The sequence below is a fragment of the Neofelis nebulosa genome, chromosome 7, assembly GCF_028018385.1.
Source record: "Neofelis nebulosa isolate mNeoNeb1 chromosome 7, mNeoNeb1.pri, whole genome shotgun sequence".
NCBI classification, from domain to species: Eukaryota; Metazoa; Chordata; class Mammalia; order Carnivora; family Felidae; genus Neofelis; species Neofelis nebulosa.
In genome coordinates this window covers 103,128,808-103,156,595 of record NC_080788.1, presented here as the reverse complement: position 1 = coordinate 103,156,595, position 27,788 = coordinate 103,128,808, and the positions used below count along the sequence as shown (strand labels likewise).

The following is a 27,788-nucleotide window of genomic DNA, read 5'->3' as shown; positions in this document are numbered from 1 at the left end:
GTCCTTTCCTGACACACCTTACCTTGTGGTGGCTTCTCACTTCCCTTCCTCCTCAGTGTCTCCCCACCTCCTCGAGGCACATGCCTGCTCAAAATCTTCCATACATTCCTCACTGAGAATGGCTGGGGCCTGAGCTCCTCGGCCTTGGATTCAGAGCCCTCATCATCAGCTGTAATCCTTCCAGTTCCCTTGGTCTACTCTCTGCTACTTCAGTCTGACCCTTTGACTTAGCCACGGCTTCTGGAACTCACTGAGATAGTACAATTGCAGTCTTGCTCTCTTCACTCCTTCTGCCTGCAACTCCACCCTCCTCTTTCCACTTCACCCCCTGTCGCCTGAAGCTCAGCTCCAGTTCCAAGAAGCTTTCTTGCCCACCCAGGCCACAGTGACATTTCCTCTCCTTAAAGTTCTATAAGACTTACTGTATAGAGCGTGTCTACTGCCTAAGGTGGGTATTTTCCTACAGGTACAACACCTGTTCCTGATTTTCCTGCCTAGAAGGTCACCTAGCTAGATACAGTAATTGCTTGCATGGCTTCATAGGACTCATGAGTCTTAAGAGGTCACTGTCTGCATAGATAAAGTGTGCAAGCAATTGTTGTCTGTGCATAATTCTGGCTACTCTGTTTTAGGAGGCTCATGGTGAGAGGTGCAGCTGACTTGAAGTGCACCAAATTGCTCTTTAACCAAGTAAAGGGAAGATGACTGGTCCAATAAGTCATGTTTGCAAGGCGCTCCCAAACCAGGGGAAGTCTCTTAGTGCTAATGCTGTCAAGTTTTCTCTTTCTCTGTCTCACTTCCTGCACATCCCCCCACGTATACACAAAGTACACACACACACACACACACTACACATGGAACCCCTCCCAACTCCCCCAAATAGCCCTCCAGTGATAACTCTGGTTTAATCAATCTAGAAATATGACTAGTATCAAAAATATCCCCGTCAGATTGCAACCGACTCTGGGGCTCCATGTGCTGGCTCCCAGCCAGCCAGCCGCTATTCATGCTGGCAAGGCACAGTTTAAAAAAGGAAAGGCTTCTATAAGCTCAAAAGAATGCGTGGTGACAGTCGAGGCTAAGCACTTTCCGGCTGGGTTCACAGGGGCATCTATTTTGGCGTCCTTGCCTCCCCTGTGTCAGGGGGAGGAGAGAGGGAGAGATCAAGTGCATAGACCTACCTGGCTGCTGGAACATCAGCATATTCTGTGGAGAAGTGTGCACAGGCAACGAGCGGGTCCTTTGGACTGAGCTGTGGGTGCGGCTTGGCATGCTGTTGCTGCCCCCAGGATTGGCAAACCAGAGGTTCTAATGAGAAATGCAAAAGGGGAACCATTAGTCCAGACAGGGGAGGGGGTGCAGAGCAGGGCTACCGGCCAGAATTCAAGAGGCAAATACCCCTGGAGAACTCTTTGCTAACTTCTGGAAAAAGGCTTGCAGGCTACCCATCTGCATATTTATAGAGAGGGGGTTTAGATTCCATTCATTTTTATCCCCCTCTCCAAGCCCCGGGCCTCTCTAAGCCCCAGCTTAATCTGGACAGCTCTCTCCCTTACTATCTCCAAAACTCTTTTTATCCCTTTTGTTGCCTTTGCTTTTCCTATCACTTTTTTCAGGGATGGGAAGAGTTCTATAAATGTTTGCAACGAAGAGCACAAACTATTTCAAGGCTCTCATTTGATTTTCCTTTTGAGATTCTTACAACTTACTACAAAGCGAGGGGGAGAAAAAAGAATCTTTCAGCTGGCAACGAGCTGGCACACTTAGCTTGCGTTTATTATCACGCGGGTGTCCTAGTGGTGACTTCCTCTTGAACTGATTTGGGGCTTCCCACAACAGTCAGATAGTGGGGCTCTCTCATACCTTGTCCTATCCCCTGGGGCATAAATGCTGCCCATTTTGCCTGGAACTGTTTTCCTGTTTTTAAACCAATCTGCCATCCCTAAGTTCCTCATGACAACCCAGGCCCACTTGTGTCCCTCTACTCCCAGCCCCAACCTGCAGAGCCCCACAGAGCTGGGCACACAAGTGCAATGCATTGGGTGGGGTAGAGAAACAGGACTTTGGGGTGAGAAGCTTTGGGACGGAAGTCAGCTCTATACCGCATAGCAAAGACCTCTGGGCAGCCTGGCCTTGAATAGGCAGAGAATGTTCCAGCTCTCCCTCTGGTAGCCTCTCTTAGGCTCCTCTTTGGATTCTCCACCACACCTGGGACCGTGACAAAGGAGCTATCTTCCATGAATAAAAAGGCTGAGAAAGCTCCTTAGATGCTCAGGCTCCTCTGGAACCCAGATCTGGGAGGTGTTGAGGTCTGCTGGGTCAGGTAAAGGAGCCAGGCAAATAAAAGATAGGTCTCGCAGTGCTTCCTCAAGGCCCTCATGTGCAGGGCCCACACAATTAAAGGTTAACGTGGTTATAGAGCATCTTAAATAAATGCACATGAAGCCAGGTACAGCCATGTAATTGCTGTGTCTCCCAGAGAAACAGTGCAAACAGCTGGTTCCCTCCCAGCATAGGGCCACGTGTATCTCACTGTGGCCTTCCCTTGGCCTCTCCGCTCACCTCAGGGGTCATGTGGGGGTAGGTCCTGAAGCCTCAGGCCCTGAGCCTGGTTGCCCACCCTTCTTCTTGGGGCAGAACAAACCTGTCTTCCTTGTTTCATGATGGCGGGGTTGGCTGTGGTGTTGCGCTGGGTGGAGCTGACAAATCCACTGGTACCCAGGAGGCCAAGGCGGGCAGAAGGGACGTTCCGGGAGGGGATCTGGTACTGGCGTGGGTTCCGTCTGCCCATACCACCGCCTACAGAGCTGGGTGTCGGGAGGGAGTTAGACTGCCCAAAGCCGCGACTGTGAGAGGGAACAGAGAAGAATGGGGAGACTGTCAGTCACCCTTAGCCCTTCCCAAACCCAGGTTGCCAGTGGGATGCCTCCTTGGAACCTGCCTACATTTTGACAGCTGTGAGGTCTATCTAGGGGCAGGGGGTGGTTCTGTGCCAGGAAAGGGCTATGATTAAAGTGACAGCTAAGAGACATCCGAGAGTGACTATCATGTGCACCATCCTGGGACTATCACATTAATTCTTCAGTTCTTACGACAACCCTATGAAGTAGGTGCTCTATCCTCTGTTACAGCTGGAGAAATAAAACAGGGAGCTTAACAATTTTGCAGAGGTCACACAGACAGCAGGCGACAGCGCTGCAATATGTGCCTAGGAAGTTAACCAGGGTGCTCTTCAGCTTTCTTCCGTGCTGGATTCCAGGGCCCTGAGCACTCACGTGCCCATCAAGAAGCCACACAGCACAAAAGCAGCCGAGCCAGGATCAGTGCTCCTTCCGTCACACCACAGTCTTTCTGATGTCTGTCTGTATGGCACACTTGGAGGGAGTAGCCAGTGAGCCCCACTAAGATGTAAGCTCCAAGAGAGAAAACATGGTGTCTGTCCTCATCAGTCCTGCATGTCCCATGCCTGAGTCAGCTCCTGGTACAGCAAGTGCACGTTGAATGAACGAATGAATCTCTGTCATCATGATGCTTCTTCTCCCTGTGGAAAAGCTGACCCCACATCTGGGGCTCTGACTCCCAGGTTGAGAGTAGGGAAGGGGAACAGAGATGATGACGTTTGCAAGTGCTCCAGACCTAGATGCTGACAGCTCCCCACTCCACAGACCCTTCCTGCAGAAAGATCGGGAGGTTGCGTGCTTTCCCACATGGACCTACGTAGGCTGCCAGGGACCCCTGGCATTGCACTCGGATGCTGTGCTCCCATTGCTCCAGTGACCTCAGCGCCCAAGAACTCATCCTCTCCAACATGCCTCAGGTTCTGGGAGGGTACACAGCAGCCAGTAGGGTTTCAGGAACCAGCACATTCCTTCCAAGAAGAGTCAGCTTTAGTCATTCACTGGTGTTTAACTCACAGTGCTTTACCTCCAACAGCCACAAGATGGAACAGACTTGCTTTCCCAGCCACACAGGGGAGGTCTGTACCAAACCTGTGAGGAGACTCCAGGAGACAGGGCTGACGTAGTTTAACCAGTTGAAGATGATTGGGGGCAGGGGTGCTGTAAAACAGTCATTTCCTGAGAAAGGGTTGTGGGGGGTGGAGAGGGGCATCTAAGCCATCAGCACTGTTAATCTCAGAGAATGTTTTCTCTTCTTCCCAGAATGCCTAAATTTCCAAGGGGGAAAGGGGGTACGGAAGAGAATTCCATGGGTGAGCTGGCTGCAACTGGTTTCTGGACTTGTGTCTTTCCACTTCCAGGTTTTTGTGGCCAAGGAAAGGATTCCTGATTTCTGTCAGGGGCCCATCTATGTGTGGTAAGAAGGACATTCATGGGTTATATGTATCTAGCTCATCCTTTCCCACCTCCTTTTTACTAGCATTAAAATTTTTTGGTTTGAAAGAAGAAATTTGGGCCAGGAGGGGATAAAAGTAATTTCATGTGATCTAGGAGACCTCTTTTGAGAAGGATAGTCTGAGATCCACGACAAGTGGAAACAAGGATCAAGTGGTTTTTTTGTTTTTTTTTTAACTATGAAGACTAGTCCTTTGGTTTTTAGAGTTGGAATATTGGCCACCTGGTAGATGATTCAGTATTCTAAGACTTCTTATTTAGTGCAGATAGCTTTTTTGCTCATTTTCCTTTTCGGTTGGATTTTTAAAAAGCTATTTCATATGCAAAATACAGTAGTCAGTGAGTGATGCTAAAATGATTTGTGCTTCCAGGAAGGGCAAGACTATATTCTTGAGCAATGTGGGCAGAGGATTCTGCTATGGGACACTTGGTCACTGAAGACAGGAGGGCTCTAGGGACTCCTAAAGTTAGGATGCATGAGTTGGGCTGTATGCAGCAGGTAGAGCCCAGAACATTTTGGGGTCAGGATAGATGAGGGGGCAGAATTTGGATAGGCTACCTTTCTAATATCTATGGGGCCCTACTGTGACATACTTAGTTGGTTATTGTAAAGCCAGAGTTGTTGAGGGTTGCCACTTCTGGCAACCAGAGTCAGGGCTTAGGTTACTTAAGACCACTAGGCTTAATGACATAATCATTCTCTCTGGGGAGAGAACCAAGTGAAACAAGTAAGTTTTCATTCCTTATCCTTTTTTTTAAACATATTTTTAAAAATTTTTACTTATTTTTGAGAGAGAGAGAGTGTGAGCAGGGGAGGAGCAGAGAGAGGGAGACACAGAATCTGAAGCAGGCTCTAGGCTCTGAGTTGTCAGCACAGAGCCCAACACAGGGCTTGAACTCATGGACCGCGAGATCATGACCTGAGCTGAAGTCGGATGCTTTAACCGACTGAGCCACCCAGGCACCCCTCATTCCTTATTCTTTTACTCTGCCCACCTCTGCTTTCCTAAATCTGACCATCTGATTTCATTACGTTGAAATGCGTGAAAAGACTGAGAAAATAACATTAATAAGAACAAACTAATTGGGGATTTGTGAGAATTCATGCAGGGGCTGGGCTGCAGTTACCTTTGTACTATGGGAGGAACAGGTCTTCAAAGCAAATTAATAGGATAAAAAGATCTCATTAATAGCATAAAAAGGGGTAATATAAATGAGAACAAATTATTTTCTAGAGCCTTAGCAACTTCCAATTGAACATCCACAATTGATGAGTGAATTTATTCTTATCAATAAAAACAGGTCCATCAAGATTCCAATATGGCAAACCTTGGGTAGCCCAAGACAAACGTTAGTTAATAACACTCTAGAGAGGTCAGGTTTAATGGGAACTCTCATATGGACCAAGGACAAAGCAGAGCAGACAGAGGCAGGGGATGACAGTCTTGAGAGAAGCAAAGAGCTTAAAATCTCTATCTTTATCTTTATCCTCTAAAGTCCTTCTTCTCCTTGGAACTTGTTTCCTGAGGGCTCGCTGTTGGCAAGAGGGTCTGGAACCTCATCCTCTCGCTCGAGAGAGATGCACTGTTGCCCTTATAAGGAGAGCGAGCCTGGGAAGGGGGTAGTCCCTGAGATGGGAGGCCTATGAGCAGGCCTGCCTTTTACCTGGGCCCCTGGCAATCCTCAGGGTGCACAGGTGGTCCAGTCCATCCCACCAGGAAGGGCAACCCCAGAGAGCTTGGAGACAGGGAGCTGCCATAAAGAGGGCTGCTCTTCCTGACTTTTTTCTACACATCAGCTGGAGTCTATGAGAGCTGCCTGGCATGTGGCATGTACAATGGTTAAGAGCACTGACTCTGCAGCTGGTGCTGGCTTGCCTGGTCCAAATCCTGGATACCACTGCCTACAGACTCCTCTGTAAATTGAAGTTAATAATAGCAACTGTACCTCATATGGTTGTTGCAAGGATTATATGTATTAATATTCCTAAAATGCTTGGATACCACTTGGCACATAGTACTAAATGTTTGTTTAATAAATAATGGTGTTATATATGCTAGAATATAACACTTCAATTTTTACATTAATCTTTAATGAAAGGTTTTCATAAATCCCAACTATCCTTATCTCCCTTAAATAATGTGAAATAGTGATGTTTTAAGGCACACTTATGCAAATAAATGCCAAAATTTTTAACAACACAGAGCTTCTCTATATACACGAAGAAATGAATTCAGAACTTTTTAGGTACAAGTGAAAAAATTATCTGCTCATGTTTAAAAATGTACAATAGAAAGTTGATTTTTCAGGATGTCTGTATATCAGTCTTTTGTTTCCCCCCAACTCCCTGTCATTGTTGAAGGCTTTACCCCACACCCCCCTTGATTCTTCCCCTGGATTGTCACTGTAATTCACCTTTAATATGCAATTGGATTCTTTAATTTAAAACCAGATTAAGGTAATGGGTTCTAAAGTACAACGAGGCTTATTTTTAACTGCATCCAAGAAGCTGAAGTACTATGAAAAATCAAGAGTGGTACTGCTCCACTCTTAGATTGCAGCTCAGACCAAAATAGACCAGCACTGGGCTCTTCACCCTGCCACCAACTATAATTAGCTAGTCTGCAGCTAGAAGGAAGAAAAAATGACACTACCTTGTAAGGTGCTAATAGAACCCATTTTTGTCCTTTCAGGGCCCCCTCTTGTGGATCAACCACCAGTTGTTTTGTGGGCATTCATTAAATCATACCCGTCCCCTCTGGACTAATACCGTCATTTTGATCATGTAAATTGAGTTACAAAAGATCATGTTCAGTTCTTCTTCTGGGCATGCTTTCTCTCCATAGCCTTTTCCCAACCCCGTCTGTTTAAGGGATCTCCAATTCCCCACAGGGCATCCTTGTGGACAAGGAATGGTGATGCCTGCCATAGTCCTGCCCAGGAACCCAGGCAGGCAGTGACACACCAGGGAACCACCGTGCATTAAGAAGAACAAAATCCCAACATACTTTCTTTGCTGTCGATATCCTGATATGTCTAGAAGGGTTTTCCGAGGGAAAGACCGAAAGAGCTTCTGCACCTGCTGTTTCCATGACAACAATCTTTTTTTCTGAGTCTCTGTAAATGCCTGCAAAAACAAACAGGACTTTTTAATGGGTGGCGCAGCCTGGCATTAGAGGGAGAAACATGCAATTAATAGGGGGAACATCGGAGTCTCTGGCAGTTGCCTTTTCTTCACCTGCTCCCTACCTGATCCAAATGGCAGTCAGTTTCACTTGGGAGCCACCTGTACCGACAATTCAAGTTATTTGACATTGGAGGTGCCTGGTAAAGTACATGCATTAAGCTTTTGACAACCCTTGTTTTTGGTTGCATTTCTGGCAGATCCATACTCACTTTCCCCTTCCTCCTGACTCTACTCTGGACTCTACAGATTAACCAAGAATGAATTGCAAAATGGACTGTTGAATACTCTGGCTTTTGCAGGCCCCCTATGTGTTCATAATCAATGGAAATGCTAAACCACTTCAAAAATCAATCTGCTTGATGGTGTGTGGTCACCCTGGAGTGGTCTTCAGGGTTTCAGAAAATGGAAGAATAGTCTCTGCTATGTTATACTATACTATACTATACTATACTATACTATACTATACTATACTATACGTCAGGATAGGTGCACTGGGGGTTTTATAGGGCATGGGGCTTTGCTGAGAAATCTCCAGTTAAAGGATCCTGTGCCCTACAAAAACCCCAGTGCACCAGTCCTGACCTAAATTTTAGGAAAATCGGTAGATCTGATGCCTTCTCAAATCCTTTTTAGTAAAATTGGCATTGAGGGGGTGTTTTGCCTGCTTCATAACACACTGACATCTGTATTACGCCTTCTTTTGTGTATGCTGAAGTCCAGGGAAAGACTTTATAGGGGTTATGAGTCCCCAAGGCAGAGACACTCAAATCTGTATTATATTAGAATCCCTCAAGAAGACCTAGACCCCTTCCCACATACCTAGAGCCTGATATAAGAGATCTGGAGAGGAGTCCAGGTGATGTTTGCAACAGGTGCCCTGGTAATTCTGCTGCAGATGGAACACGGACATTTGGCATTCTAGATGGTTTGAGGACCCTACGTGCAATATAGAAATCCCCTGGCGGGAGACTAGAACATTGGCCCACACCCTGTGGGAGACCCATCAGCTTTGATTGATTAGCAGTAACAATGATGGAGATAACATACCCATGTACTTTTGTCAATAAGACAGTGAAAATCCTTTAAGTAGCAATAAACTATTACTTAGAGTAACAGACTATATGACTACTTTCCATAAAGGAAACTGATTCCTTAAACAGAGAAAAAAAATGACAGCTTAATTTTCTCCAGATGACATTTAATCTTTAAGGACCTAAACACAGGGGAGCTATGTGAACAAAAAAACAAAAAGATGTTAGTTATATTGCGAAAAAATTATTGACTTGCAAACCCCTTCCTGCTGGATGACCTTAGCCAGACACATTTAAGGATATCCACTAAAGGAGGTCTACCCAACCCAGAGATTCCATGCCTCATTAAAGAGGTGCAGACACTGCTTAAGGTGCATGGTAGGATGGTCTCATGGTTACAAGGTAAGGACATGGTTCTACTCTGTGGTCCCTTCTCATTTGTTGGTAATGCTTGGTGAGTGTCCACCTATACATGAATGTCTGAAAACTTGAAAGGCAAGCATCGCTGATAGACTAATAAAGGGATGGATAGATTCTCCTTTTGACTGGCTTATTCTGCCAAAGTTTGAGAACACAGGATGCAGATGCACTGATCAAGATGACTTGGGGAGGAGAGTCCAGCCCAGTTGGTTGGAGGAAGGCTCTGGATGGATACGGACAGGGTTTGAATCCCTGCATACCCTTATGCAAGTTCCTTTAGCTGAGACTCGGTTCCTTCTAAAAACCGTGGATAATAATATCTCCCTCAAAAAGACGTAAGGATTAAATGAGACAACAAATGAAATGCAATTAGAATACTTAGAACATACCTGACTGTTAGTAATGGTTCAATAACTGCTGCTCATAGATACTCTAGCCAGGGTTTTTTTGGTTGTGCAAACCAGCCCTTTGGTGGTGGTGTATGAATGTTTGTCACATATGGTATTTAGCAATCACCTTTAGCCCCCAACAAATGATTTCAAGTTGTCAAAACTGTAATACCGAGCTGGTCTAGGGCCAGCCTGAAGGACAGCTGGCCTGAGTTTCCAAGTGACAAAGGAGGAAATGGCTTACTTTACAGACATGCATTCAAAGTGCTTCCAAGGACATTTCCAAGAAGGTGGAAATGTTTATATCCCACCCCCTGGCCCCAGAGAGGTCAGCTCATTCGTTCAACACTGGCACCAGGCTCATTTAGTTCTGGGTTGCAGATAGAATCAAGCCCCTTAGCCATGCTGAGTGAGTGTGGTGGCCACTTCTCAGTCCTGGAGGCTGCAGCTGGGAGGCACAGAGAGGAGCTGGGTCATGGCTGGCAATGAGCGATTTCCAGAAGCTGGTCTGTGTGTGTGTGTGTCTGCAAAGTAGCACTCCATCATGGGAGCTCCACTGTCAACTGGGATGGCTGACACATGACCTCAGCCATTCCAATGGCAGCTCTGGGTTGGGCTGGTAGCAGCTTCCTCAGGGACTGGAGGGGAAGGAACCTCCATAGTATAGATTGACATAGCCAGTCACCCCATTCCGAGTCCTGTGTCACGATCAGGGCCGAACCAATGAGTCTGTATGGAAGAAGATGGCTAGGGTGTGCCCCACAGCTTTTGTGGCGGGATTAAAAAAGGCTCATAAAAGGGGCAAGAACTCCTCTCTGCAGAACCTCCTGGAGATGGTGAGGAGGCAAGAAGCCAGGGATTATAATGCAGCAAAGTAGTCTCAGAAATGAAATCCAGAACTTTCCTGTCCTCCCTTCTGTTACTCTAGGGAGTTGGTCCCTTTGTCCCCGGGAGGAAGGAAAGTGTCTAGGTTCGGTCAACATCCTATCCAGTCAGGTAAGGAATAGCACATTCGGGCTGTGAAAGGGAGTCCTGTTTCATGGAGCCCAGGTATAAATCTCAGCCAGGATGGAGACTGCGTGCTTCGACAGGGCCTCACAGGGAGGAGGTGTTCTGCCCAACAGAATAACCCAAGCCTGTGGAAAATTATTCAGACACGTTTCCTCTTTCTTGAACTAAAATAATAATAAAAGGTCTTGCACAGCATTTTCCCTCCCAAAGCAGAGTATAGTCCTCTCCATCCGGACATGAATTCAGGCGAGCAGACATAGCATAAGCCCCTTTCTGCCTGTGACTCCCTCCAGCCACAGGTCCCTCTACTGCAGTCGAGGCCTCTTGCCAGCAGATGAGTCCACATGGTGCCATCTTTGCATTTAATCACTTGGGCAGGCAGGGAGAAAAAAAAAAAAACTAGGCATTTGCTAAATATTCTAAGGAAATGGAAAAGAGAGCCAGGCTGCACAAGGAGGGCATGCACAGTGGCAGGAAAGTGAGAAGCATCAGGCCACAGCTTTGGGGCTGGTGGAGACCAATTAGGAAGCTTGTGCACTGTCCAACGGAGGCAGCTGGAGGGCTCATCAGTCCCCCCCAAACCCACTCCAAACATACTCTCCCCCGCCCCCACCCCCCTGTAAGACACAGCACTCTCCAAATGCTGTTCTTTCTGCCTGGAGCGCTCCCACCTACTTAGGTGAGTCTTTACCACCAAGACCCCAGCTTGCCTTTCAGACGTAGCTTGGGGACAGTTCCTCTGAGGAAAAGCCATTTCCGGTTCTGGCTTTGGTGGCCTCACTCCTCACCTGGGCTCCATAGGATGCCAGGACAGCCTTATCCTCATGTATGTGATGACCTGGTTTCCTTGTCTCCCCTGCTACCCTCATACCATAAGCTACATAGTCAGGGATGGGGTCTGGGTGCTTAATAAAGATCTGTGGAATGAATGAGTTCTAAAATTCTTCAACACGTTCTTGCCTTCTTTTCTTCCTGTTGCTTTTTGCTGGCCAAAACAAGTAGGGTGTCAGGATTGCACATAGCAAAGAGTGAGTTGGGGATTGCGGAGAGGGACACAAGAATTTGCGCTGCTGAAAGGAAATAGCAAAAAGGAGAGTTTAGGGGACACTGTGGGTCAGTAGCTGGGAAGGAAACTCAGAATTCTGAGACCATAACCTGCACGTGAGGGGGGGTGGGGGCCCAGGGAGCTGGCCTTTGACAGATGGGCCTGTGTGGCAGCTGGCAGGGTGAGGGCAGTGTGAGTGGGGCAGTGGGTAAGGGGGACAGACCTCTGTGCCGGGTGTCTCCCTTCACTGGGGCCCACTGCACTTCTGGGGCTCTGGCTGCTAACCTGGCAAAGGTGAGGAGACTTGGGGGCCTTTGTCATCTTATTCTAACGTTAAAGTCCCAAAGAAAGACCTCAGTGCTAAGTTTTTCCAAAGCCTACACTGTGACTCTTGTCTCTATGACTCTTTGAGGGGGTGCTCCCAAGAAGCTACTGGAGTCTTGGGTCCGAAACACAATCCCCTGTCCCCACATGGGTCTCAGGGCAACTGCCAGGGCAGGTGGCTGCTCCGGCCCAGCAGTGTCCAGGACCCGGTCTGCTCCATCAGGAAGATTGCACTTGCACTGAGTCTAATGGGAACACCTCCAGCCAGCCTCAGTCCTCCTTCAAAAGGACATGTGGCTCAACACAATTCCTATAAAAATCACAAATCAGACCACACACAAACACGTGATTTTTTTTTTTGTTTTTGCACACTCTCTCACCCTCCTTCAACTTTCCCTGAGCCAAAAGACAAAATGTTTCAACACAAAATTTTAAAAGGACTTGAAAACACCAAAACTAGGTGGCAGGGTTGAGTGTTAACCACCTTAGGCTCGGTCACTCAGGTATGCTTCCAGAGCCAGAAGTTTCTCTCAGGCGTTCACCCTTACATCAGAGCTCAGTCTAGATGAATCTTGACACCAAAGTCACATACAGGCTGTGCTTAGGTTTGAAGCCACCATAGCTGGGTTCTGCCCAGGCTATGATTAATGCCTGTCTACTCTTCAAAAACAAGTTGTTGGGAGACCCAAGTGATCACATCACAGAAACTCTGAGAACCATTTCTAAGCAATGAGAAAAACAGTTTTGTGAAATTCATTACTACTCACCTCATGAATTAGACACTTGTCTATGAGCTGTAAATAGGAACTTATATTTTCCTCATCAGGTCTGGAGACCAAGAGCTGTGTGCACACTGTGAATTAAAAAAAAATAGAAAAGATGAATTAGAAACATGCATACCCATTCTAACCTCGGAGATCTGTCTCTGATTTCCTTTCAGGACCAATATTTTGAGAGGTATGTGTGCCTGTGGCTTTACGTAAGGTTCACAAAAAAGGCCAGGAGGCTCCTCATTCCACTGAAGTCAAAGGCTTGGTCACCACAGGAGCCCTCGCTTTGAGAAGCCCCTTCGCTTAATTCCAGGCATACCATTCTATATTAAGCCTTCTGCAATCCAGCCTGAGACACTCTGGGAGAAGAATGCAGCCGTGTCCTGAGCTCTATCTTTGAAAGAGGCTCCTTTGGAGAAGAGAGTTCAAAGGCATCAAAGACCATCAACGTTCTCAGAAAGCAGTCTTCATCATTTGATGAATGAACTGTGCGCCTCATTTGGAGGAATGAGTCTGGCACATCTTTTAGGACATGAGGTGTGTGGGCACACACATGGGCAGGAGCCCGCGACTCCGTCATTGGAGGGTTATTTTCTCAAAGTGGTAACACACCTTTATACACACACAAGTTCACCTACACACTCAAGAAACTGAAGCAATAAGACCGAGCAGAGTCAGTCAGCAAGTAGAGTGCACACCCCCACTGGGATTCTCATGACCCCGGTATCATAGCCCATTCTAATCTCATCCTAGAGGCGGTGATGCTCTGATTTTGATGGGGGTGTTTAGAAGGCTGCGGTAGAGGTGGTTGGACAAAAGATGTCAGAAGTGAAAATGCCTTGCACTCAAGTAGACCAAGCTTGAAACCTGGGCATAATGATTCCTTTCTCTTCCTAATCCTGAATAACCAGTGTGTCACAGAATCCCTCTTATATCATGTCTTTGCACATAGATTTTTAGTACAGCATTGTTTGTAATAACAAAAACTTGAAAACCACCTCAGTGTCCATTAACTGGGGTCCTGTTAAATTATACTTTTTGCATATAGCGGAACAGTATGCAACGTTTAAAAAAGAATAGGGTGGTGATATCGTATGGATAGAAATACTAAAAGTATATAATGTAGGAAAAACTAGCTGCAGAAAAATGTATAAACAACACCTGTTTGTGTGTGAAAAGGATTCTCATGTGCTTGTATACGATTAGTACAAAGTTCCTGAAGGGATATTCTAAACCTGTTTATAGCAGTCACCGCTGCAGAGGAAGATGGCAGGGCTTGGGCGACAGGTTATTTTTCACTTTCCATCATTTTGTTTAGTTTTGATTTTTTATGTTGAGCATGGATTTATAATTTATTTGAAAGTAGCTAAACGGTAACAAGTAGCCATGCCAGAGAAGTTCGGGTCTCCGAGCCCACCAGGGGTTACACTCAGGTATCCACTCCCACATGTATCTTTACCCAGGGGGTCATCTGTTCTAATCCCACACTGTGAAGAGCCCCCATTGGGGGTGGGAGGCTGGGAGGTAGAGAGAGCTAGGAGGTGAGTGGGAGGAGACCAGGGACCCACCCTGGCCATCTCAGCTCAAAGGGATGATACAAGTCTCCTCTGAGCCAGATTCCTATGGAGGTCTTTTTTCTTTTTTTTAGGATGTGGGCACATGGGAAGTTTCTCACTGCACCTCTAAGACTCAGGTGTCCGTTTCTTTTGGTAAAAACTTGGTTTCTTTAAAATGATCTGGGGGCGCCTGGGTGACTCAGTCGGTTAAGCGTCCGACTTCGGCTCAGGTCATGATCTCACAGTCCATGAGTTCGAGCCCCGCGTCGGGCTTTGTGCGGACAGCTGGGAGCCTGGAGCCTGTTTCAGATTCTGTGTCTCCCTCTTTCTCTGACCCTCCCCTGTTCATGTTCTGTCTCTGTCTGTCTCAAAAATAAATAAATGTTAAAAAAAATAAAAAAAAAATAAAATAAAATGATCTGAAATATTGGACAATGAAGACAAAAAATTGTTTCTTCTTCCCAAAGGAAAAGTACTGGCATTCATTGCGTTTTTAAAATAATCACACTTTCTTGTGGGACACCCCGTGTAAGCGCAAATTATTCTAGCACTGGACCTTTCAAAGATAATCACGTAGTCACTGTGCCACGCACGGGGGAGGTAGAAAGAGTGCTCCTACCCAAAGAATCACATGAGAATTCAGTCTGCCCTCCACAGACAGGCACACAGCATGGCTATGGTGCCTTCAAAGAGTAGTCTGTATTAAGGGAAGGGCTGACTTCCTTCCGCCCGCAGGCCCAGAGGCCCAATGAGCACCCACTCTGCTAGCAGGGCCCAGCTTTGAGGGAGTGGAAGAGAAAAGGAGACAGGGTTAAGGAAGAGGCCTCTGGGGGTCAGAGAGATTGGAGTTCAGTTCCAAATGACAACCTTTGAGCCTCACTCTCCTCATCTGTAAATGGGCTAATGGCATCTACCCTGACAGGTTTATCCAGCACCCTGGGGAAGCTCCTCAGGAACCAGGAGTTCTGATTAGTGGTGTTGAGAGAACAATGGCGGAGGTGGGAGAATCAGGCTCTACCTTTCCCCATGACACGTGTGAACTGCCCAGGGAGATCCCCCTCCGGCAGGGGGGCGACGGCCAGCTCCCCATCACAGCTACTCAGCTGGTGTGGCTGGAGCCCACCGCTGGCCCCAGCGGAGGCGGTGGCTGTGGCACCAGTGGCTGCGGCACTGTCTTTGCAGTCAGGGGTCTGGCCCTCAGGGCCCATCAGTGAGGGCGGGTGGGGGGCCTGGGGCTCCCGGCGGCAAGCCTCGGGGGTGGTGCTTGGGGAGCTGTAGGCCTTGATGGGAGTCAGGATCATCTGGTGCAGCTCCTGGAGCGGGATGCGCAGGTTGCCCCCTTCGATGATGTCCTGGATGGCCAGAGGGAGAAGACTTTGGTTAGGGTCAGCACTGGGTGTGGCCCACCTTGACGTCTCCCTCCCCCTGCCCGGAGCTATTCCCAGGCGGGACTCACAGCTGCTGGCCCCTTCATCCCAACAGTCTTCGGAAATGCAGCCATTTTATCATTCTATTATTAGCCCGGTAGAAAACTTGGCAAAATACAGATATGCATAGTGAGGAAAATATACATCACCTGAAAATCTCACCATCTAGAGGTGATCACTAAAACGATTTTGTATATTTCCTTCCCTGGCTTCCTCAGTGAATTTCTATAAAAAGCATTTATATATTTTACATGCACATACTTTAGAAGCTGTATAATAAAGCTGGGTCATGTGGTAACTTCCTGTCCTGTGTAGGATGAAGGGACCTGCTCGTTCACACCCTCAGCCCATACCACAGGGCAGTGGTTAAGAATACAGACTCTAGGAGGGTGCCTGGATGGCTCGGTCCGTTAAGTGTCTGATCTCACTCAGATCATGATCTCATGGTGTTTGGGATCGAGCCCCACCTTGGGCTCTGCCCTAACGGTGCAGAGACTGCTAGGGATTCTCTCTCTCTCTCTCTCTCTCTCTCTCTCTGCCCCTCCCCTGCTGGCTCTCTCCCTCTCTCTCAAAACAAGTAAAATTTCAAAGAATACAGACTCTAGGACAGATGCTGGGGTTCAAATTCTGACACTACTGTATGACCTTGGGTAAACAACTTAACCTCCCTGTACCTATTTCTGTGTATAAAATAAAGATAACATCTGGCTCAATGGGTGGTTGTGAGGATGTTAATATCTGTAAAGCTGCAGGTCAGGGTCAGGTTCCCATGTCATGTGCTTCTTTGTTAATAGGTATGTGTCGAGTGCTGTGATGAACTGGGCACTGTCCTAGGCAAGAGGTTATGGGGGGAAGAGTCTTTGTGGTTCCCTTGGGGAGTTTACAACCCACCCTGAGATGAACATACTGCGCTAGGGTGCAGGCCAGGGTGGCTGTGAAGGGAGGCTGTCTGAGGGGGTGATGGTGGACTGGGAACCCAAATGAATGTGGGCGTGAGGACCCTGGGAAAGCGTGCCCCATGCAGAGGGCATGGTGAAGGCAGAGGCTCTGAGGTGGGGGCATGCCAGGGTGTGTGAGGAATAGCAAGGAGGTGGAACAGGATGGGGAGAGGAGAGGGTGGGGAATGAGGTTTCTACTGGGGCCTGAGCATGGAGGCAAGGAAGCTGGGAGTTTTTCTAAATGAGAAGAGACATCAGGGGAAGTTTTGAGCAAGGGAGTGACATGTTGTTGAAGTTTCATTCTGGAGAGAAATATGTACAATATATGTGTATACAATACAGTTGACTCTTGAACAACATGAGTTTGAACTGTGTGTGTCCACTTACATGCGGATTTTTCCGATAAATACAGTACAGTGTTGAGAATTTACTGATGATTTTCTTAGCATTTTCTATTCTGTAGCTGACTTTATTATAGGAATACAGAATATAACATATATAGCGTACAATATATCTTCAGTAAGGCTTCCAGTCAACAGTAGGCTATTAGTAGTTCAGTTTTTGGGGAGTCAGAAGTTACACATGGATTTTCAGCTGCACAGGGGAGGAGTCAGTGCCCCATGTTGTTTAAGGATCAACTAAACTTGTACATAATATAAATGGTTTTATATGTTGTATAATAAAATTGGGGCCTTCTGCACATACAATTTGATATACTGGTGGTTATTTATTAGGAAAAAGAGTGAGCGCTGATTCTGGTTGACATTTATCTATGTGCCAGATCCTCACAGAGGCACAGGACAGGCTCTGACGCTTGTGGCTGGGTGTCAGGGCCTGGGAATCATTTTTGGCATGGAGAGCGGTCCGGCCCTCTGCCCCAGTGCTGCCCAAGTGCTCTTGCAACAGACCTCTCCTTGGGACCCAGGAAGGACACTGACAATCAAGGCCCTGATTACTAATGAAGTATTTACTCTCCTGAGAGCACAGAATGGCAAAGACATCATTTCAAAAGCCTGAAGCATGAGTACCAGTCCATTCCTGGGTTCCTCTAAGAAAAACTGCTTGATGGTATCCAGGAACACAAGCCCATGGAACACGATCACCTCTATACTCAGACTTTCCGATCAATCGATAGCACATTGGGCTTCCTATCAATTGATTAGAAAAAGGAAACTGGAGGACGGCAGCCTTGAATAGGCACGTTTCAGTTCAGGGCAGCAAAACACCAATAGCCCAGCCCCACCATTGGCGGGAACCTGCTTTGCTCAGGAGGTTGGAAGCAGAAACTTAGCCTAGTTGGCACCCAGGGTCATTGAGTAAAGTGAAATGCTAAGTAGCCATCAGCATTGTTTCAGTCCTGGCCAGGGCCACTGTCCAGCCTGTTTTAGAGGAGAGCGTCCATTTTTCTTTTAAAGAGGAGAGCTTGAGAGTCTACGGCCTTCCTTCTAAACCTGGCAGACATGGCGTGGGGAAGACTAGCTTGCTGCCTACGCCAGCAAACCTAAGGCAGGAGTCATTCCCAGTTTTCCTGCTGCCCAGACTGGACCAGTCTTTTCCAGAGTCTAGATGGAGTCACGTGACTGGTCAGTCGATTTTGGACTTGGTGATCTATCAGGGCAGGGCATATGAGGCAAGCTAGCTGACCCATGCCAGGAGAGCACCTATGGCCTTTCCTGATCCAACTATGTGCCAACTGGGGTGGGGGGGATCCCTGCCTCTAGGTCCTTCACTTCCTGCCAACTGCCTAACTGGTACCTGGGATGTGGGGGCTCCTGATCTTGTCCAGCCCCTGACTGGGGGTGGGGGGGGAGGGGGGAAGCAGAAGGAGAGAGGAGGGATGAAGCTTCCTCACTGAGTGGGAGCTGAGTAGGCAGAGCTGGCTGGCCTATTTGGGAGATCACATGCATCCCTGCCATGCCATCCCACGTGACAGCTAACACTGAGGTGAGCAAATGCATGCTCATGACATTGTGTCAACTGCCACCAAACAACCCTCACTTGGCTCTTGTCACATGCAAAAAGGCTTCTGTAGTTACTCAGTGATGGAGGAAGGGGATTTTGATTATGCTAATAGCTGAACTCTTTGGAACAGGAAACATACACTTGCCCCAAGTTCAAATCTTACCTTACTCCACTGGAGACAACCACACCAAAAAGGAAGCCATAAACCTAATGAATAATGATGGACACTTTCTGTCAAATATAACTTATCAGGAATCATGCAGAGTTTTTTTTTGTTTTGTCTTCCCCCATAGACTTGAAGCCACTGTCTCAAAGAAAACACTCAGCTAACAAGTTAACAATGCCCCTTACGTCAGCCTTTGTAGGGTTACATATCTGACTCTTCAGAAATCAATTCTAGAACTCAACACTGAGTGCCCAAGTTGAGAAGGAAGCTAGAAAATGGCCCAAGTGGGACCCAATCCAGTGTCCTCCAACTAGCTGTGGGAATTAATTCTCCATGTTGACAAAAATAGGGAACCAACCCAAGTCTCTACTGATCCTTCAGGCCATAAATATACTCCTACATTATAAACACAAAGAGGCAAAATGAAGCTGTCCGTTTGCTAATGTGCCTAGCCGAGGAGCTCATGGCAGAGGGAGCTCGAGGCAGAGGCCTCCACGAAGGCCGGCCCACCAATGCCAGCAGTCAGCTCTGGTGGCACAGCTCAGGGCCCATGCACAGGACAGGAAGCTAAGCTACTTGCCAACCCCTCACCTGGCTTTCTTAGGTCTTAGAGGAAGACTGGTTTGAAACCTTTCTCAGGGCACGTGACAGCAGCAAGGGGCAAATCGTCTGGAAGACAGAACTTGGGCAGCCAGTGTCTTGACACTTACACACTGACCATAGTCCCATCTTTCCCCCAGTGTGAGCAGACCTGGACCTCTTGCACAGTAGATAGCACTCCTGCACCTACTTAAATCTACTCCCCTGCCACCTTTCATTCACCACACTCCAGCTGGGCCCAACCAGGAGCTAAGCACTGTGAAGCATCAGGGACCTAGAAACAAATACAATAGAATCCTTGCCCTGAGATGCTTACAGTTTCTGGGGTCCATACAGTGTGAGCATGCAGCCAGAACAGGGAGCTGTGGGAACATTGTGTGTGTGTGTGTGTGTGTGTGTGTGTGTCCGTCCTTTCTCTGTGCCAGGTTCCCAGGGAATAGTTTAGCTTCATAGTTTGGGAATTAGTTGAAAAATGACAGTAAATAAAAGCATGTGAAACATTTTCGTTATTAAAGATCAATGTTGAAAAGTTTGCCCCAGCAACATTCTAATCTTTCCTTTTTCTTTTCCACCAAACATCTTGAGAAGTCTGTACCTCCTTACCCCGTGGCCTCAACACCCATTCACACTTCTGGGTTCCTGGGTTTCTGCTTCTATCCCTCCTTTCTCCTTATATCCCTTCTCATCATGGCCACCAGTGACCTGCTGGCAGCCAGTTCCAGGGGGCAGTGTTCAGTCCTCACTGTAGGGGACACATCCACAGCACCTGATGGGATTTGCTCCTTTAAATGCTTCTCTGATCCCCTGGGTGGGCTCAGCCTGTCACTGTTCAGTCCCTCCATATCTTCTGGATGGTGCTTCTTGGGGTCTGTCCTCAGCTCTTCCACTTGGCACACACTTCTGGAGGAGTCAACTGCCATTATGCACAGATGACCCACAGATGAGTCTTTCAAGGCCTTGTGGACTCTAGCCTTGTTCTTCTGGCCGCTAATTTGCCTTTTCTGCCTGGGTGTCCCAAAGGCACCTCAGACTCAATCTGGCCAACTGAACTCAACTCCACTTCTCCAAACCTGGCAACTCCTCCTATATCTGCTATTCCCAAATGGCACGGCACCAAGGCCACTGCCTGGACTTCTGCTAAATGACCTCTCTTATCCCTCTCCACCCTCGTGGGCCCTGCCTTAGCTCCAGGGTGCACCAAGTCTGGCTGTAGGTTCCTAACGAGTCTTCCAGCCAGTGTCGGCCCCTCCGAGGTTTCCCTCTTCGTCACCACTGCAGAGTGCTGTGCTTCATCCCAGGAAGATTCCCCCACCTGCCTCGGTGACGACACTGATCACAAGGGATTTGAGAGCACCGGCTGTGTCTGTGTGACATGTCTGTGTCACAGTGTGCATCTCGTGCTCCCCAAAGGCAGGAGCCACATATTACTGTGTTACTCACGGGTAGCCTCCAGTGGATGCGGTAAATGTAGTCCAAGGCAGCTGCTTAGTAAGTGTTCAGGCTGAGTGGAAGGGCTCTGGACATCGAGCTTATCTGCAGCAACCACTGATTATGAACTAGCCCTGGGCGGGGCCCCAGGTTCTGTGTGAGGTAAGAATGCTGTAGGCAAGCAAAGGCCTGATGATAGCATTTTCAACAGCATAACCAGCTTAGGACGTGTGGGAGCACGAGAGAAAGGGCTGATGGAGTTTGCCGCTGGTGGCCTAAGTGGTAACACATTAGGGATGACTCCCTCCCTCAAAGAGCAGGAGAGCCTTGGGTCCCAGAGGAGCGAGCCAAGGGGCTGAGTCCCCAGTGGATGCTGAGGACCCCCAACCCCAGGTCATGAGCTCCTGAAGGGACAAGCACACAAGTGTCTGTACTCAGGTGTTCTGAAGCAAGCTGAACGTGCTGGTCTCCTAGACGCACAAGCTTTCCTCCTCAGGGACGTCGAAATAAACTCATTACTGCTCTTCTCTTGATCATTAGCTGCTCTCAGACTTTGTATGAAATTTGTCATCTTTTTATCAATTCCCATTCCAGGCACCTAAGTGGCTCAGTCAGTTGAGCATCTGACTCTTGATTTAGGCTCAGGTCATGATGATTTCACGGTTCATGAGTTTGAGCCCCACATCAGGCTCTGTGCTGACAGTGCAGAGCCTGCTTGGGATTCTCTCTCTCCCCGTCTCTCTCCGCCCCTCCCCTGCTTGTACTCTGCTTCTCTCTCAAAATAAATAAAAATAAACTTAAAAAAATTCCCATTCCAGTGAACCAGGCAGAAAGTATTTTTGTGGAATCACTATTATCCTAGGTGTGAAATGGCACAGACTCATCAAAGGCCAGATAGAAAGTCTGTGGCATATCAAGGCCACCTGTGCCAGCCTGTGCCCTCGTGTGTCCACACACTGATATGGCCCAAGGCTACAGGGAGTAGAGCAAACAGCAGTTGCATCTCGTCTTTCAGGTGGGTGCATTTCCTCAGTGCAGAGTTCCTGTGAGTTCCTAAAGGATGCTCTGGAAGTAAGGGGTGGGGGTTGGGTGGGGTGGGGGGACAGTCACCCTTTCACCGTAATACTTAGCAAGCTAGTCATTATGCAGAAAGCTTTCTGTGCTTTCTAACAGATAAGGAGAAAATTGGCCTTTTGAATGGTCCCCAAAAGAGAATGGTTTCTTATATTAAAGATGGCAATAATCACTGTTAGACAAACCGCTTGGTAAAGGAGTTATCATAAAATTAAGAACAACAATAACCTCGGGTTCAGTTGGATAGGTCACGTGTCATTTGTGATTTACTTTAATTAGGGGCAGACCTTTCATCACAGATGGGCATGTGACTAGCCTCTATATCTATCCCATGGCTTTAAAGCCCCTTTCCTTATAAAGTTATATATGCTTATTCTATACATATACTTTATATTTTATGTGATATGCATTAAATATAACTTTATATGTTGTATATAAAATTATATACACACATCTTTTTAAAAAAAATTTTTTTTAAGTTTTATTTATTTAAGTGACCTCTACACCCAATGCGGGGCTCAAACTCATGACCCTGAGATGAAGACTCATATGCTCTTCTGACTGAGCCAGCCAGGCGCCCCTATTTTTATAAGTTAAAAAAAAAAACCTCTCACTGCATTAAAACGTTTATGTTCTTACAAAACTTGCATTAGCCCTACCTCCCTCAATACTTTGTTTCCTTCCAAAGTCACCCTGGACACACTAGAGGACCTCACCACTCAGGCTCCGCAGGCAGCACATCCCTACAGAACTTTCCACCCACCAGTCCCAACCACCTCCCAACAGCTATGCACAAGAATCCCAACTTGGGGCAGAGGGCAGCCCAGGAACAGGCCTGCTCTCCTCTGTACCTCAGATGAAATCATAAAGCCACCACGTCCTAAAAATATCATTACCAGGGTGATGTCCGGATACAAAGATAGGAAGAGAACTTGTTTAGGCAACAAACGAAAAGGGACAGTAGCAGCTGATAGGTGCTTATCAGCCAAATGATTTTCATTCCCTCTATTGAACCTGGAGTTTACTGGGATGGCCGGTCACAGGCTGCCTCGACCCAGGGAATAAGTACATTTCAGCAGTCAGGTTACCCAGAAGCTTGGGGAACCAGGATAGTTCACTTGAAAATCCTTTCATGTTTTTCTGCCTCTGGTAGGGAAACAAGGTGATACACTCTATAAAAGGTCTGCCAGTGACACTTTCGACTGAGAATCTTCCCGTGATAAAGGTGGAGATGTGCCTTCACCTGGTGATAACTTACCCTTTCCAAAGACTTCAGGAGGTTTTGTCTTTCTTTGAGCTTCTGAATACTGATGACAATTTTGTGTCTTGCACCTTTGGTAACATTCTGTAATTAAATAAAAGTTATATTTAAAGATATATTTTTAAGAACCAGTTTAAAGACTCTTGGAGGCTATTTACTATCTTCTTGGTTCCTACATTTGTAGACCAGTAAATATCCATTTGTCTCTCTCTTCAGTACTCATTGTCATAAACCTCTCCTTACTAAATATTTTAACTACATCTGGCTACACATTTGCCCGTGTCCTTTGGTTGTGACCTTTAGGAGAAGAGAGAGGGAGCTAGAACAGCCAATTACCCACCCAGCATGAAATGTCTTCACAGTCTTAAAGGATCATTTTAAAGTCATACACCCTCTTCTCCATATTTTGCCATGTCAGTCCCTCAGTTTGCCTGAAGGTCTCCATCCCATACAGATCTTCATTGTTTTCTCAACCCTTTCGTAGGTTTTCCATCTCAAGAATATGTGAAGGCTGGTGCAATTCTACCAGGTGTCCTACAACCAGGGCAATTTTTGGCAGTTTTCAGGTCATCTTTGGTCTCCAGTCATCACTTCAGCTAAATGATTAGGATTCACAGTTAGGACTGTGGATTTTGTCTTAACTGTGTGCAATGCTGAGCCTACGGATTTATTTAAACCCTTGTTGACTACAGATACCACACATTTCCAAGCAGGTCCTTTCTTAAATCAGGTCTCTACTACAGACTTCTGGTGACTTCTTGCAACTAGTCATAGGATTCCTCTTAAAGAAGGAAAAGATGGGAACACCAGACGCCTCTCCTTCAGAGATATTTACACTCAAGTGACAACTGAACTCACTCTCTAGGATAAAGTGTTAGGGGGCAGATTTGTTTACCTTGACTTTGGGTTCAAGTGAATTAAATTACTCTGAAAAATTTGTGCTGGCCTCTGGCTTGGCCCTCTTTGTCAATTATTTCTTGTTTGTTCGTTTGGTTTGTTTGTTTGTTTGTTTTCTCAAGTCAATAACTGAGGACTTAGATTTTTTTTTTTCCCCTCAACTCTGACCCAAACACAAAAAATGCTGTTAGAGGTCGCTCTCATCAATCCCTGGGATCTCAAGGAGCAATCAAGATGTAAAAAGCAGCGGGAGAAGTGTTAGGAAGTTGAAATTAGTGCCTTTCATTCTCTGAGAATGTGCAGTGACTTTGGGCTTTGTCTTGCATCTCAATACTGGTATTCAGCCAGGCCTGCAGAGGTTAACTGAGGGTACTGAATATGCAATGGGAAACCAGCATGTGCTGGGAGGTATGCTTCCAGAGCAGTCCTGCCCCAAATGGTACAATCTCCTCTTCCTGCAAGGGAAATACTGTTAGCTTATTCAGACCATTAATTCTTTTAAATCATTGCTCGAAGGAAAACTGAGGTCAATTAGAAACATGCAAATGGCATTTTAACCAAGGGAAACAAAGACATTGCTCAGATTTATTTACTCAAGCACAGCATGGTACGAAGCATGCTTAGTTTTGAGGGGGGTCTGTCGACTGGCCTAGCCTTTGGCATCCACACTTGGGGAAAGATGCCTTAGAAGGAAGGGAGAACATTGTTCTTTTATGGGCACACATAGGGAAATGAAATCTGAGACCTGGGGTAATCTCATTCTCTGTGACTATCCCATGTTATTCAAGGTAGTTAGAAGAAAAAGGATTTTGCACAACTTACTCCAATCTCAGCTGAGTCCAATCTGAACATGCTTTTAGAAAAACGTTGGGGAAGGTCTGAGGCATGATCTGGTGCTTCGACTCACTAACTACTAGAAGTTAGCTGATTTGAAAACCAGACTGGACAACAGACAACCAATCTGTCATTGTCCAAACAAACCCTAGTTGGCCAGATGGAGAGATGGGGCAAGGAAAGCAAAAGCAGGGACACAGACTCTTTGAGGCTTTGGTCAAAGGTTACTTCTAGGCCACTCTACTGATTCCTCCCTGGCACCTTGAATGTAGAGCGTGCACCTAGGTCATACCTTTTTCAACATACTCTTTCTCACTAAGCCTCATTTGCCTTAGAGTTACCTGCTGGTCTCCATCTCCTACTGGACCCCGAAGGCAAGAACCCAGCCTTACTCACCATGCAATGCTGGCCAGCACCTGACAGTTCCTAGAATAAGGCAAGCTACTAGGTGGGAATAGGTATGGGTCCAAACAAGGTATATCTTGGGCTTCAACTTCAGGTTCCACCTGGGGCACCTTCTCAGAGGATGGTCCCTTGAAGCACATACCTGAGCCTCCAGCTGACACTCAGTAAGGGCCATCATTTCCTCATAGGTCATCTGGGAGAAAAGAGCAGCGTACTTGTGCAGGCGGAGGCTTTTTAACCAGGCTGGAACATCTGTGGTGCAAGATGTGCAAGAGATGGGGAGAGAAATTGAAAGGGAACGAGAAGAGATGACAAAAGATATGGGAATAGAGAAAGGAAAGGAGGGTGATGGTCAGAGGGAAAAAAAGAAAAAAAAAACCCTTTATGTTACTACTTGTTCAATTCAATTTTGGCAGCAAATTCTGGACTTTGAAATCTTGGTCTAGCCCTGATATTCCTGCTGTTGGGCTCCCTTATACTACTTTAGACTAGGGGTGGCTAACTTGGGGTCCATGGGCTTCAGGGCATATAGGAATTCCCTAAAATTATATCCCAATTTGTAAATATGTTTAGTTTTCTGGGCAGAAATCATCCATAGTTTCCATAAGATTCTCAGAGGGATTCATGACCAAAACTATGGCAAGGAACGCCTTGATTTGGAGAGAACTGACTTAGAATGTTAAAGCTACGCATGATGAGTCTTCATCTCAAAGAAAACTTCTTTCTAGGTTCAGTGTAGCTCTCCACATGCTGCTTCCTCTGCTTCCACAGTGATAGGTAAACCAGGCAACTGTAGGACCCACGGGTGGGGTTGCTGTCATTCTTAGCCTAATCCTTCTTCTGCCTTCCTGTGCCCCAGTGGGAATAAGGGCATCCTAGACTCCAAACTATCACGTGTGTGTGTGTGTGTGTGTGTGTGTGTGTCTGCTGACCACTTCTCCAAGTTATGGAATGTATCTGGATGTGTCTCTGACCTTTTGCTTGAATATTGACGACAAATGTACCAAGACTGGAAGGACCCAGAGATTGCTTAGACCATAGGATAATAGAAATTCCAAAGCAGATCTGAAATAAGCCCAAATCTGGGATTCTCGAGTTGGGAAAATTAATAGAAATAGTATCAGAATTCATGAGAGTTATCACCTTGTTGCTAAGTACAACCAAAGCAAAGCGCTTGTGCATGCTCTTTAGCATTTCTGCGCTGATGGGATCTTTGAGAAATCTCTAGAATCAGCTTCCTCCACTCCTTGCTCATTTTACAGATGGCAAAATTAAGTCATTAAGTCTAGTTTATGGAGTATGTGGTGAACTGGGGACTAGAACCAGGCCTCCCAATTCCTAGCTTTTTCCTATGTCATATCAACTTCTTGTGAGATGAGGGCCAAACAGCCCGTCAGTGCTAGGGCTGGGTAAACAATGACTGCAAAGTACTTAGAAATGTTGATGCACTGGGTAAATGTTATTCATGTTTCCTATAAAGTGTTACCCATTACTAACCATGTTGATTACGATATACTGTCTATTTCCACGTGCTTTATTCTGAGGCACTGACAAACACTCCAGAGTAAGTGGGAACCTTCCAATTTTCAATTTTTAAAGTAGTTAACTGGGATTGATTAAAGAAACCTGGCCTCCTCTGAAATCAGGCCCTGATTTCAGGCCCCCTGGGGGAACAAAACCAGGCTTGATTTTGTGCTTGGAGGCCCTTCATTCTACAGTGACAAGCAGAGGGTCCCTCTGGGATCATCAGTAACCACAGAGACAAGGCTTCCCCAGGCACATAGTACGGACCCCTAACATCCTCCTCGACTCAAACTGTAGTTCGGTAGAGTCCAGACCCTGCCAGCTCGGACTCCGGTGCTGTCCTTCCTGCGACATCCTGGACCTGTTTTACCAGACTTTATTCTCCATCATGTCTTGTTGTTGCTGAAACAATGCTAATACGTCTGCAGAGTGACCAGGCAAATAACAACAGCTCTGGCTCTTGGGCCAATAACTTGTTAACAACTTTGGCACCAGGATTCATGTTTGCTACTTTGAAAAGCCCCAAGTTGCTGCTCAGAAAACTCACTGATCATGATTCAGGGAAGTCTGGGTAACCCCAAGGCACACTTGGGCAAAATCTGTTGCAGAGATTACAGAGCATCTCATGGGCCAGATTTTCACTGGGTGCCCTACAGTTGAATCATGCAAAATCCACCAATGATAAAACAAGAGTCCTCAGCTACTAAATCATGTTAAAAACTGGGTATTTTATATGCCAAGAGAACAATGTAGGGTTTTAAGAGTTGGGGAGAGCGGGATGCAAGTCTGGGCTTGTCAAGACTAATACTCCAATCAATACTAGTTCCTTTCCACAAAATATCTGACAACTAGAATTTCTATTAGAGGGCTGGAAGGGCCTGCCTCACCTATTTAGTCAAAATGCGGGTCATTGGGAATTGTCTTCCTACAAAAGGTTCCTACACAACACGGTGAGTTAGGCCTTCCTGAGAAGTTACTTCTAGATAATGTTGCTGGGAAATGTAAGCTCCTCTTGGCCGTATATTCCCTTGAGGCAGGCACATGTTGACTCTGCTTGTATAGCGAGTGTCTCAGTGCCTAGCTCGGTGTTGTGTGCTTGAAGAGCTCTCCTTCCTGAAACATGAACTGATGAACAAAGAAGAAAAAATCCCAGTTCTTAAGAACATAGCCTACTAATCTTTCATCCC

General features: G+C 46.7%; 2 protein-coding genes across 10 annotated transcripts in view; one reads left to right on the top strand and one right to left on the bottom strand.

The window, feature by feature from the left end:
* The window catches only part of SAMD4A (sterile alpha motif domain containing 4A), a 214,267-nt gene that overhangs the window by 17,426 nt on the left and 169,053 nt on the right, over positions 1-27,788 (bottom strand). For 6 of the 7 annotated variants that reach the window (XM_058740670.1, XM_058740673.1, XM_058740671.1 and 3 more), the window contains 7 exons: positions 25,220-25,329; positions 22,939-23,025; positions 15,104-15,437; positions 12,527-12,612; positions 7,361-7,479; positions 2,645-2,846; positions 1,182-1,308 (listed from right to left, as the gene is read on the bottom strand). In XM_058740670.1, coding sequence (XP_058596653.1) covers positions 1,182-1,308; positions 2,645-2,846; positions 7,361-7,479; positions 12,527-12,612; positions 15,104-15,437; positions 22,939-23,025; positions 25,220-25,329 — 1,065 coding nt within the window. Of the gene's footprint in view, positions 1-1,181; positions 1,309-2,644; positions 2,847-7,360; positions 7,480-12,526; positions 12,613-15,103; positions 15,438-20,618; positions 20,733-22,938; positions 23,026-25,219; positions 25,330-27,788 lie in introns of those variants that run through there. The other variant, XM_058740675.1, reaches the window with a different exon arrangement.
* Positions 1-27,788, top strand: part of GCH1 (GTP cyclohydrolase 1) — a 155,413-nt gene that overhangs the window by 111,496 nt on the left and 16,129 nt on the right. The window lies entirely within an intron of this gene.